At 37.9% G+C, this 13,332-nt stretch overlaps 2 protein-coding genes across 2 annotated transcripts; one reads left to right on the top strand and one right to left on the bottom strand.

Moving 5' to 3' along the window:
- Nucleotides 1-672: 672 nt before the first annotated feature.
- On the bottom strand, nucleotides 673-8,181 carry LOC109033585 (putative SERF-like protein). The gene is made up of 3 exons (XM_019046261.2): nucleotides 7,921-8,181; nucleotides 3,378-3,501; nucleotides 673-1,019 (listed from the first exon to the last, which is right to left on the bottom strand). The coding sequence occupies exons 1-3, from the start codon at nucleotides 7,925-7,927 to the stop codon at nucleotides 956-958; spliced, it is 195 nt and encodes a 64-aa protein (XP_018901806.1). The 5' UTR covers nucleotides 7,928-8,181; the 3' UTR covers nucleotides 673-955.
- Nucleotides 8,182-8,498: 317 nt separating this feature from the next.
- Ak6 (adenylate kinase isoenzyme 6) lies at nucleotides 8,499-12,393 on the top strand. The gene is made up of 4 exons (XM_019046260.2): nucleotides 8,499-8,764; nucleotides 10,211-10,365; nucleotides 10,998-11,143; nucleotides 12,113-12,393. Exons 1-4 carry the CDS (start codon nucleotides 8,731-8,733, stop codon nucleotides 12,303-12,305), a joined length of 528 nt encoding a protein of 175 aa, XP_018901805.1. The 5' UTR covers nucleotides 8,499-8,730; the 3' UTR covers nucleotides 12,306-12,393.
- Nucleotides 12,394-13,332: the final 939 nt, after the last annotated feature.

The raw sequence follows: 13,332 nt of genomic DNA, 5'->3' as shown, positions 1-13,332 counted from the left end.
GCGGGACTTCAGTAAAAATGAAACATTTACCAGTCAATGTTGTTTTTTGTTTGCGTTCTAGGGGAAAGGTTGCATCATCATCAGTTTACAGGTAGTAATCAGTTTGATGGTCAATCGGTGTTGCCTGTATTGGTTTGCCAGCCAGCAATGAATGAACCGATGAATGAATTTTTAATGATCCACTGGACAAGGCCCTAAACTAAGCATTTTCGATGGTGGAACTACTAGACAATGTATTTCAGTTTGCAACAATGTCGACTTCCTGTCATACTCTATTTTATAGGTGGAAATCTACTAAATGTCAATTCTTGAAAACTGCCACGATTTTTCTTCACTGTGCGAAGAAAACTCTGAAAACTTCAAGGGATGATATTGATTTGTTCTGTTTCAAAAAAATTAAACGGGAGTTGAGATTTTGAAATACTCTAAACAAGATACAAGGTCTGGTTGTTTCACCGTTGTTATGTTCATTGTTTCTCCTCCAAAATTCCAAATCAATAAAATACCACACATGACTTGTAATTATCCTCGTTGGACACTACAAGGACAGCTAGCTTGTGGCTATTGAAATAATTTTGCCTGCACCAGAATAATTACGGGTGATACCTTACTTGATTTTTAGAGAATCCCTCAGAGTTTAGAAGATGCTTGTTACGGAAAACTACAAGCAAGTTAAATAAACCAAAACAAATTTATTTTAAATAATAAATAATTATAATTAACACTGAGTTTTGATATATACACAAAGCAATCACATAGTAAATGAAGATGGTTCTATTAAAATACAGAGGGAGCCTAAAATCAGGAAAGTAGAGTGAGCGACGAAGTGAGTAAATACTGAGAGAATTCCATTCAAAAATTATAATGTTGGGTTTAAAATAGAAGACAATGCGGAGAGGAGAGAAAATGAAGAATAAAAGGAGACAGATTTCAGAGGCTCATCACAGAACAGATCTTAACTAACACCTTTGGCTGCTTCTTGTGCTTTCCTTTGCTTTTCCCGCATTTGATCAGCATCCCTGGAAAAAAAAATTAGGAAAGAAAACTTTGAAACATTGCAAATAAACAGAAAAAATAAATTGGTGGTAAAAGGACGATGTATGAATGCAGTGAGGGACACATTTTGTTATCAGACGTGGAAAAAACAGAAGGTACTTTGGCTTTTTTAATGGCTTGGTCTGAATACAACTATTCATGTTCTCGGGATATCCGTATTGCATACACAAAAAATTGCATGCGCGCCGGCTTTTTTAAGCGTAATGTATGCCTGCTGTTGTTAGTTCTCATGGGTTTTCTTTGCTGCATTTACACTCGTGTTTACCATGAAATCCTCGAAATTCGGATGAGTCGGAGAGCACCATGGCAGCGTTGCACAATGGTGCAAATTGTGGAAATGTCATGGGTAGTTAATTGCAGGATTGACATCTATGCAGGGATGCCTTTATAAGAACGTTTATATTGGAAAATTTAGACCATTTGGCAACGCTGAACACGGCTCATTCGGGCGAATATCATGGTCAAGATGAGTGTAAAAATGCAACGTAGAAAACCCATAAGAACTATGTTGTGCTTGAGAAAGAAAGGGCGCCTGCAATTTTTTGTGTATGCAATACGTATGTCCCAAGAACACGAATAGTTACATCCAGACCTAGCCGTTGAAAAAGCCAGTGTGCCTTTAATTTTTTTTGCTTGAGCTAACAAAAAGTGTCACTTATTACATTCATACGTTGGTTGCACGAAGATAGGGCGGTTTGAGCAAGCAGGTATTTCAGCAAATTGAAGAAGAGAAATGATCAAATTGATAAAAAATACATGCATGGAATGACAATTATTTAGGTGGCAATTACTCGCATGACCTTATCAGCAATTACACACTTAATCTTCTTTAAATCTTCTCATTTATATTAGGAAATATGTAAAAATTGTATCCTATTAATTATTTACTATAGCAGCGTTGTCATATAAAGCATATTGCGCGGCCGTTGTCGACAAAAACGAGTGGAATCACAGCCTATCACGATCATCATTGCAGGGTGACAAGTATTCTTGGATTTAAAAATTCCCTGTCTTTTTGGATATTTTGAATATAGAAGTGTCCAACTTTTCCCTGGCTTTTTAGGGTTTTTTTTCTGGTAAAGATGGTAATCACGAACAATTCTGAGCACTAAGTAACTTTAGATTGAAAAAAGGCAATGTTTCAGCTGGAGGAAAAAAATTCCACAGCAAAACTTCCCAACTTTTTTCCTCGTATCAGCGTTGAGTAAAATTGTTTTAATAAAAAGTAATACTTTCTGAAGACCCCAGACGCTGTGAAAGTTCTTTACTTCGTTCATAATAAATACCGGTCTTTTCAGGATTTCTGCATGGGGGGGGAGGGGAGGGGGCATAATTCTTAGACCTCCTCTTCAGGGCCGGATTAAGGGGGTGGCCACATGGGCCACGGCCCATGGCGGTAAATTTTGCGATTTTTTTAAAAGTAGGTATAAAAAATATCAGATTTAGAAAAAAAAAAAAATTACAAACGAGAAAAGGCGACATTTTTAATTTTGTCGTCTTTCAGTGATACAAGAGACAGCACCTTTAATTAGTCGAGTTAAGAGAGAAACCAAACACGCAATTTGGACTGGAACGGCGCGGCGCAGAGAGCAATGATGACGAGGACTTGAGATGAAAAGGGAAGCCGCGCGGCGATCGGCACGTAACACATATCAGCGCCTACAAGACTGCACGAATACTTCACGCATTGCATCAAACACAGTGCGGTCATTGCGGTCAGCGTGAAACGGATAGCGCCTACAAGAATGCATGAATACTTCACGCATTGCGCCGAAGACAGTGCGGTCAGCATGAAACGCATGGCGCCTACAAGACTGAGTGAATACTTCACGCATTGCGCCAAACACGGTGCGGTCTGCGCGGTGCGGCGCGACGGTGGAAGTTAAAATCTTTAAACCACATTCATGTTTGTTCTGTCATAATTTTTCTGTTCATTTCTAATGAATGGAAGGCCTTGTCCACACAGAGATAGGTTTACAAAACTTAACTTTTGCTAGTTGTGTTGACAGGGCATCCCCAAAAAATGTGTTCAGCACGAGAAAACGCGTCTTATGCACCCCTCCCCCACTGGCACGTTCACTTGATGGTTTTTATTGATGTTTCAATACGAATGAGAAGGGGGCGGCAAAATACAGGCGGCCCATGGGCGGAAAGTAGGTAAATCCGGCCCTGCTCCTCTTACTGAATACATACAGAGAAGTTACAGAAGATAAGAAATGGACGCCACAAGCTTGCTCTTGAAAAGCACTAGCTCGCAAAATGTTCTCAACCCCTAAAAAAGGAAGATCATAAGAGAGCCATCCATCAGAACTTCCACATACCTTTGCTTCCTTTGCTCCAGGGACATTCCTTTGTTTGATCCCTTGTCGTTAGCAGCTTTTCGCTTCGCCAGTTCTAATTGTTTCTTTTGGTTCTTCTCGCGAGCCAAATCACGCTGGTTTCCACCTGAAATGAAAATTGTTCTGTTATGGCACATTCTAAACTTACGTCACAAAATGAGTCTAAATAAATATCGACGGTTTAAGTCCACAGCCACGTACCTCGTTTACGGTGTTTGAATTTATATTTTTTTATCTTCTTTTTTTAAGGACAACAAATCAACATTATTCCTTCAAGTTTTCCCAGAATTTTCTCAACGCAGAGAAGAACAATCACAGTGTTTTTCAAAATTACTGTTGAATATTTTCCAATTTAAAAAATTAAGGAGGCGTGAAAAGAAGTCTGCAACGTTACAAGCCGAGATGCTTGGTTGTGAACTTACACCGTCGAAACGTCATTAAAATAAATTATTTACCGGGATCGGATGAAAAATAAAATGCAAATCTAGAACAGAAACTGACAAGGTCGTGCTTGGACCATGTGTCCATTAATTCTAACTTCCATTAGGATTGGAAGTTTTGAATACGAAATTTTGATCGAAAAGGAAGATGGGAAGTTCTGCTAGGAAGACACCCCACCCCTTCCGCCTTCCTCTTTAAATTCCTAACTAAAAGTAGATTTCGACTAGCATTCTGGTTCGAAATTGGACGGAGTTTAACAGAAAGGAACCAAGCCACATCGGGATCGAACGGAGAAAAAGAGGTTTAAAGTTTGGCTCCTGCATAAGACTCAATGTAAAAAATAAACTTCAAGTTCAATTTCTGCAAAATTTGCTCCAACGAAAACTTTGAATTTTTGGCGATAGATAGTAGAGCAGTGGTTGAGTTCAAAACCACTTATAACTCAATTTTTTCCAAAATGTGGGTTGGTTCCTTTCTGCTTAACTCAGTCCAATTGATCATGGCGCAACACTCTTGCACTGTCGATTGCCTCTCTCTTTTCATCTCTCCTGTTGTTTCTTCTTAAGATTCAAATCTCAACTTTATAAGCATGGGTTAAGATCAGCTCAGCATCAATTGATTAAAATTAGTGAAATGCTCCTTTCCAAAATAATGGAGACATTTTACGTGGCAGTAGTTGCGACAGTTCGAGTCATTGCGACCCATAAAAAGTTTTTCGAGTGCAACGAGCAAAGCAGCTCGCTATGCTCCATAAAAAACGCGCCGCGGCGCGCGGTAATGACCTGAGGACGAATGCAGACCATCGGTAGACCTACGACAACGGATAATCGCGTGCGCGATTCCGCCCTAGCCGGTCGAATCTATCGTTGCAGAAACGTAGCATGGACCGTTCCTGATGAGACCTGGTGGACATGCTTCCCTGCCGAACTCAGGGATCATCTAAATTCGGCTTCGTTCGGTTTCTCAAATAATGGTTGAGGAAAAGAAGAGAGGTTGCTCATGAAGGCAAAGAGCGCCTCCGGCCTCGAACGAGCTGGGGCGATTTTGCCAAATGACTCGTCGCACTATCCACGAAACTAATTGAGATCGTAAACTCTGTGTCATACGGGGGAAATACTTAGCTAATTGGGTAGAGAAAGTGTCATTAAAGACACATTAAAAGAGCTTAAACTGAATGCGCGTACTGGTGGATACAAATACTTGGTCCCGCAGGCAGTGTTCTGTCTTCTCCCTTACTTAAATTTTAGGAGCCACATTTACCGGAAAGCTCAACTTTAAGGAGCTATCTACAAATTTACGGAAGCAAAATTAATTTTTTGCATAGGTACGCGATTACGGATTGTGACGCCGCTGCGCCGGCCCACGGTGGAGCGAGCTGACAGAAGATGTCGAACATTACATTTTTTGCGAAAATTTCAAATTCCGGTGTTAATTCCGTCACAAATTCGATGTCAAGCGGTGTTCCTGAACGGAAATTTCACCGAAAAAAATCAATGAAATCACACTTAATCTTTTTTGTTTCGTATTTCCAGAGATAAGAGCTTTCCAAATTTCCATATTTTGTCCGACTTCCCCTATTAACTCGGCCCAGTGTGCGGCCGTGAACGTGCGTTAAAAGCGCTACCGCTCATGTGCAATTGCGAGAAAGTTGGAAAGAATCGGCGGGATGCGTCAACTTTCTGAGGGGGGTGGCTCGGCTCCCCAAATTTTTGGGCGCCAAAGCCTCATGTTGAGAGCCTAGGGATGCTGATTTTTTCGAATAAATCGATTTCGGGGAATCGATTTGATTTTCGGCAACAAATTGATTCGATTTTATAATCAGCTGATAAAAATCGATTTTTTTTCGACATCGATTTTGAAACATTTGAAAACCCAAGTTCGGCGCCAAAAACACAGATGTGACTAAAACTGAACTTGAAAAGAAAATCACGGATCTTGTATGACACATAAACGAAGGACATCACGATTTTTTTTTTAATAATTCGATTTCGGCTCCAAAAATTGATTCATACTTCAGATTGACCTCGAAAAATTGATTCGGTTTCATAGATTTTTTGGCGCTAAAAATCGATTAAAAATCGAATGATGATTGAGCGCGTAGCGCCCGGGAAAAGCGAACCACTTTCGCTACCTTACGATATTTTTTATCTACAAGTTCTCTTGTGCCTCATTTTTACTGCAGGAAGTTTCGATTAACCTGGTCACTTCATAGACCGAATATCAATCAATATAATTCGGTTTGCATCAAGTTTTCAACTTTACACCTAGGTCCTGAAACTACCCCCCCCCCCCCCTTCTAAAAAAATAAAATAATGCTACATCGAAACAGAAGAGAAATGAAGTAAATGACCCAGAAGGACTTTTAGGATATAACAGCAGAGCAAAACACTTGGTTGCTATGAGCACTGGTCCAGTGATTAAACATTGAAATAATGCTGTATTGGATGAAGGAATGTATGGCTCATAAATAACAGCAATAAAGAAGCTACATTAATGAAACAGACTTGATGACACAACATTTCACAAGGCAAAACAGAACTTCTACTTATACAATTAAAATGAGGCCTTTAAAGGGTCACTTCTGTCTTTGGCACACTTATGGACCATCGATACGATATCAGGTCTTTTATTCCCTATACTACAGTTCCTTTAAATTTCCCATTCTCAGATTCCTCAACTTTCCCTGACTTTTTAAGCTTCTCTTGGGGTCCAAGATATCCAAATTCCCCGACTTTCCTTGACATTTGATCAAAATCTCAACTTGTTTGTTTATTCTATTAATTACGTTGGCTTTCCCTAATCTGTTGACAAAATCTCCGCTTCTGGAGATTCAAATGAGGAAAAGAGGCACTCATAGGCTGTCAACGCTTCGTCAAACAGTTTAAGTATGAGGGTATCACAGTATTTTAAAGAAAAGCAAAATACCCTGATTTTCCAGGTTTTTCAGACTGCCAGAAACCTTGCTATATTGAACATCTTAATTTTGTTCCAGAGACCTCTTAGCACGGTAATTTTTGGACTCTTCCTTTACAGAACCATCCACTCTCAATTCCATACCAAGTTCTACAAAAATACCTGCGCTTTTTGGCTCAACCGTGAGTTGAGTGTAAAGTATTGTACTTAAAAGTAAAGATCAATGCTGTGTGCCCACAATTTTTTAAAAGTCTGTTCCCATCGCACTCAAAAAACGTGCAAAGCAAGGACAAAGTTTTTGAATTATTACTGAAAAAACTTTGATACCAAGGTCAAAACAATTTTTTTTTTAATACTTCAATCCAGATGCTGTTGGTTAACCAATGTCAACCTCATGAGTTTAAAATGGAACCTGGTTATAGTGCGGTTCAGATAGGTAACTTGTCCTTTTTTGCTGTATGCAAGGAATAAGGAATTCCCCATCCCGCACATACAACAAATATTGTGCGAGTTATCTAAACCGCACAATGAGTACAAAATAATGATTTATCCAGAACTAACATTTGAAAATGCAATCGACATAGTGCACAAACAGAAAATTGCTGTTATCTACCGAAGTATTTCTCTAGAAAATGCATGTGTTTCGAGTGAGAATTTTGATTAGGTGGGCGATAATTCTATGAGACAAGACCTGATCAGGCAACTATGGAAAAAAGGGCACATCAGTTTGAAAAGAAGCAGGAGCCTCATATTTCTTACTGTGGCAAACCTCTACTTCTACATAAGAATTTTAAGAACTTGCACTCACGCAAGGCTAGAGTGTGAGGAACCTCTGCCTTGAGGAAACACATGCAGACGTACAAAGAGTTTCCCTAAAATTTATGAGAGAAGATATTTATACACATGCTGCTGTCAACTGGACCAAAGATCCATGTCCATATAAAGTGCTACAAAAAAAGGCAAATCAGACGAGTAGGATAGACCTTACCGTCCTCAATATCTAGAGGATGTGTAACCTTTAGATTCAATATGTATATCGTAGTGGAAGTTGAAAAGATTGAGAGGGATATTGCTGGCAGAAAATGAAGTGATGAAAAGGAGCTGGCACTTTCCGAGAAAGCTGCAAATGAAATTAATTAGGATGGAATGGTAAAAAAATCCCGTTACTTACGCGTCATTGTCTCTGTTTTTGAGGCTTGATTGGCGGCTGCCTTCTTGAACCCAAAGCTCCAAGTTCCTTAGAAAGTTGTGGCTGAAAGTTGGTAGAGCACTTGCTTCGTTAATCGGTAAGGCGATCCACAGAAACTGCAGTAAAATAAATGGGCAATTCCTACCGCAAAATAAAATAAAGAGACAATGCACGGGTGCAAACAATCAACCAAGGCGAGACCCAAAAAACAACAAAAATGGCATCCGCGTTATCGGAGGAAGTAGGGTGACGAAAGGAGAGGGGGGAGGGAACATAAAATTTTATGGAAAGCGGAGAGGGAATCGGGAGGGAGGGAGAGAAAAATGACGACATCATCAGTGTGTCCAATCTCTACAATTTTTCTCGGAAAAAAAATTCAACTTGATTCGTGATGATGAAGGTAAAAACGCGTTTTGACAGATTTCTTCTGCACATCAGTTAAATTTCTGAAAGATAAATATTATTAACAGGGGCGGATTTTTGTGAAAAACTCTCGAGGTATGCGGAAGCTTGAAATCTTATGCTGTGTAATTCATTTGAAGAGGTTGCAACACCTTTATCAATTTAACCTCAAAATTTCAAGTTGGATTTGTTTTGTTTTCAGCCATGTGACATTTTTTGGATTTTTATGTCTCATTTTAAATCAGTGATTTCCCAATCGTCGAGTGTTCTTTTATCTAAGGCGTGCAACGACAGAGCATTGCATTTTAATCATTCATTCATACTCTTACCAATCCCGTTATCCACTTGCAACTTCCTCTTCTTACTTATTCACTCCAACCCGAATTCACAATGACTCGCACAAAGCCCAATATTTTGGTCACGGGTGGGTATATATTATTTTTTATTTTTGCATGACATTACCTTTATTAATTAAAAAGGTTGATAATGAGAATGGAGATGTTGCATGTGTGAGGAATTCGAGATTTGACAGTTGAGTCTTGTGTAAATATTTGCGAGATACATGATGGTGCCACTGGTTTTCCCTGAAATCAACTCCTAAGCTCAAAAAAAAGCTCTCAACTTGAGGCCAAAATGGAGTAGATATCCCACGCTATCCTGAGAGTCCATCTTTACATCAAGACAAGCTCTCTATACCAAGATAAGGAGCAAATAACTGACTCGCCCACATGAGTGAACTCATGGATGAGGGAAGTTGATTGTTATTATTGTTGTACATTGTAAATTGAAGAATGTGAATAAATTGAATTGAATTGAAATACATTGACAGGGCTAGGGGTGCCACTTTATTTGGGGACTCCAAAACTGAAAACACGGCAACCTTGCTAATGTATCTGCTCTCTATCTTTGTATGGAGAGTTTGTCTTGATGTAGACGTGGACTCTCAGGATAGCGTGGGATATCCTCTCCATTTTAGCCTCATCTTGAGAGCTTTTTTTGAGCTTGGGAGTTGATATCAGAGAAAACCAGTGGCACGATCATGTTTCTCGCAAACTTTTACGTAAGAAGCAACAGTCAAATTGCAAATTCCTCACACATGCTACATCTCCATTATGTAGAAGTGAGAGGAGGAAACTAGTGGCATTTTTTGCTTGAATTTGAAAGCCTAGATTTCTCAAATAAACTGACTCAAAACAGATTGTTTGTTTTATAGAAGTATCATTCTTCCAAAAATGCCCACTTTCCCCTATTACCATAATATCCTTGCGACTCACTGGTAAGCATTTAAAAGTAACATGAAGCCAGGTTTTAAAAGCCAATATTATTTATTTATCAGTAAATCTGCCATACTTACTAAAAATATCTAATTATTCTACACACTATGTACCTATAACACCTACTTCCCTACCAAGTTACTGGAAGAATTAATGTTTGCATCAGCATGTTCACATGCAAAATTGATTGCTGAAGGTTCTCAAACTATTTTCTAAGGGCATTATATAAATAAGTCTCAATTTTCATAGGTATTCCAAATGGTTATTCTTGTTCCTCTCTAAAATTTTCAAAAAGTTTGGTCTACCGCATCCTCTAAAATTGGTCTTCATTCCAACTCTTTCTTACTTCTATTTGGAGGATTTGAAGAATTCATTAATGATACATATTTATGAAAATGTTTGGATCAAGACTTGAAAAGCACAATGATGAAACTAATCCGTAGTGACCTCACTGCACCTGTCGAAAGTTCAGCATCTTCCTGATCGAGGGAATAAATTTTGAAGTTATCTGTTGTCATTCTATCCTCAGCAAGTAGCTTCCCTTCTCTTCAAGCTTATTCATTGCACTCATGTCTTCTTCATATATTTACTTTCAGGCACTCCAGGAGTTGGCAAATCAAATTTATGCCAAGAAATTATCAAAAATATAGATGGATTTGAATGGATTGATATCAGTGATCTCGCAAAGAAACAGCATTTTCTCGACTCTTATGACCCAGAACTTGAAAGCCATGTCCTTGATGAAGACAAGGTAATTAATTTCATACTCAGTGATTTTATTGGATTTTTTAGTCTTTAATACTTACATTGGCTCGGGCACGAGGGAACATAACTTGGCTGCGCTGTTTCAGTACTTCTCAATAGCAGAACCATTGCTTGAACTTAGCAAAAATTGTCAATGATTTTTCCCTGCACTTGTGAAAATAGACACCAAAATTTTCTGACAAATTCTGGTAATATTTCTCCATTGAAAAAATGAAATGGTTGTAGAAGTATCAAATTAGTGCAGAAAAAAAAAAATTCATTTGTGCAGGTGATGACAAACAGAGAAAATTACAAAGAGAAGCTGCCATGGAAATTTTGTCGAAAAAACAGAATTTGATTTAGAATAACAAATAATGCAATTTCAGATAATGGTCTTAATTCGCTTTCGAGTGACATGCAAAGAATGCTTCAAATCTCGTTTATACAGTTTTAAACCTTGCTTACACCGCTTTACTATTTTTTTATCTGCCACCATCTTTAGCACACTTATTTTACGAATAATTACAAAATTTACTTTCTTTCTTTCTTTTAAAGAACTGAAAATAAGTAGATACCCACCTACTTAAACCAGCTTCCGATTTTGTTTTGACTTTATGTGATGAATTTTTCTTGTTTTAGTTATTGGATGAGTTAGAGCCAAGAATGGGTGAGGGTGGTAAAATATTAGACTATCACAGCAGTGAAATGTTTCCTGAGAGATGGATAGATCATGTCTACGTCCTCCGTGCCAAGACAGAAATCCTTTTTGATAGGCTGACTGCCAGGTATGCAATCATTGTCTGTTTCCTTTTCTTCCAGTCAGGTATTCTGAATTTTTATGCAGTTGCACGTCTGAATAATTCAGAAATAAATCTCAGAATATTCCAAGAAAGAATGTCTCTTATTTTCTGTGTTCATGCTCATTATTATGATAGCAGTGATGTATGTCATTAAATATTCAAAATCTTATAATTTGATAACAAAAAAAAAAAAAAAAAGAAGAGATTTAATAAAAGAGGTAATAAGGGACTTGTTCAAACACACAGAGATTTGCCAAGTCTCATTCTGGCGAGAAGCTGCAGGCCCTGCACGATTGTTCAAACTGTGTCAACAGTGAGTCCCTCCAAACCAATGCATCCCATGTCAACCACATTTCTGTCCAGAATCTAAATCCATGAAAATAAAGCTGACTTCACTAATTTTGAAAAATAGAATACGCCTAAATGTTTAGCTGACAATAGACGAAGATGAGATAAAATAGGAATGTGAGAGCATTGGTAGACCTGAGAGTTGACTTAATTGGAAAATTGCACCACTGCTGCAATGTGCCTGGTAAGGGACAAGCAGCTTTTTGCCGAAAGATAACGTTGCAATGCTCAATTTGCCCAGAAATACTTTCCATTCACTCCATCTAATCTGTTTGCTTACACAGCTCAGATATTGTGTTGTACTGAAGTCTGATTTTCTCAGATATTTTCCAGCATTTTGATACCTAGTTGTAAACACATCCCTTTAATATCAAGAAATTGATCCACTGGCACTTTTTTTATGTCCCCATTATACATCTTCCATGATTTCAGAAACTACCACCTCCCCGTTCCATAATAATCAATGAAAAATGCACCTAGAGCTCAAAATCATGTAAATTCATGTAAGTAAATTTTTAAAACCTAGCCTCTGCCAGAGCTGCTCATTATGTCTATTCTACTATCTTTCATCTAAACCTAATTATTGAAAATTTGTCCTAACTTCAGGGGCTACAACAGTAAGAAAGTTGATCAAAACATTCAGTGCGAGATTTTCCAAGTACTATTAGATGAAGCGAATGAATCGTACAACCCCAGTATTGTCACAGAACTTCAGAGCAATGATGATGATGATGCAGCCAAAAATATCAATGTTGTCATGGAATTTCTGAAAAATTGGACTCCTAAGAATTCAAGCTGAGAGTCTTAAAGTTTAATCTAGTAAGTTAAGCATGAAAAGTTGTTTCTGTATCATATTTTGTAAATAAATCTTTTTCTTTATTTTACAACTGTTTTTTTAAAGTTGTAACTGCTTTTGGCGTTGTGTGACTCACATAACTGCCACAGATTTTTGCAAGAGCCTCATTTATCCATCGAGTATATCAGGGATGCCATGCACTGGCAAGACAATGAAGTCTCATTATAGGGCTGTTTTTTTCAGCACTCCTGAGCTCAGTGTGCGGCGCCTGGCAATGCTGTATACGCAGGTTCCTAGTATACTTCCCTCAGGAAGTTTATTGGGATAAAGTTCATCACATAAAAACTGAGAGTTCCGCACATTTTTTAAATGTTGTATGACTAATCAACTTCATTTGCCGTTTGTAAGAATAAATGGATTGCATTTTGCAAAAACGAACCCACAGCATTCCATTGTTGCTAGGATTGTGCAACTTACATTCCTTGCAATAAAATTACTGAAGCCTTTCATAACGTTAAATTTACTATGGTAATTTTCGTATTGAATTTATAGTTTATTGGGAGTAAAGATAAAACTTATGCAGATGATCGGTTTATATTTGCATAGTAAAAAATGTTGCTTAATCTTAGTGACATTGGAACACTTGTGGTTTCTTCTTGCAAAATGAAATCCAAATATTGATCTAAATTTAAAATCCCAAAAAACACTCGTATCCTGAGATTCTTCCAAAAGCTGCCTTGTTAAAAAATGCTGCATGGCTTACAGTTGATTCACACTTTTGGTGAACAAAAGGCCAGGTATACACCATTCAAAGATTGACGTCAATGATGTTCCAGTGCATTGCTACTCTAATGAAATCTATGCATTCATCATATTGATTTCAAGAAAAATGTCATGAAAATTACCAGCTAGACAAGTAACAGAATTCACTAAAGATTGAGTCTAGAAGACACTACTAATCAGTGCAGAGGTCTCCATAAACAAAAATTAAAGAAATCAGCCTATAGGATTTTTTGAAGCTTAAATTGTT

Source organism: Bemisia tabaci, chromosome 6 (assembly GCF_918797505.1).
Source record: "Bemisia tabaci chromosome 6, PGI_BMITA_v3".
In the NCBI taxonomy this organism is placed as follows: Eukaryota; Metazoa; Arthropoda; class Insecta; order Hemiptera; family Aleyrodidae; genus Bemisia; species Bemisia tabaci.
Note: the sequence above shows the minus strand (reverse complement) of the source record. Positions and strands in the feature narration are given on the sequence as shown.

What these genes read in the sequence shown, in the direction of transcription:
- LOC109033585 (XM_019046261.2), bottom strand. An exon ending in CTGGAGCAAAGGAAGCAAAG is followed by an intron (nt 1,020 to 3,377) that starts GTATGTGGAAGT and finishes TTTTTTTTCCAG; the next exon opens with GGATGCTGATCAAATGCGGG.
- Ak6 (XM_019046260.2), top strand. Translation starts at nt 8,731, where the DNA reads ATGACTCGCACAAAGCCCAATATTTTGGTCACGG. An exon ending in GCCCAATATTTTGGTCACGG is followed by an intron (nt 8,765 to 10,210) that starts GTGGGTATATAT and finishes ATTTACTTTCAG; the next exon opens with GCACTCCAGGAGTTGGCAAA. An exon ending in ATGTCCTTGATGAAGACAAG is followed by an intron (nt 10,366 to 10,997) that starts GTAATTAATTTC and finishes TTCTTGTTTTAG; the next exon opens with TTATTGGATGAGTTAGAGCC.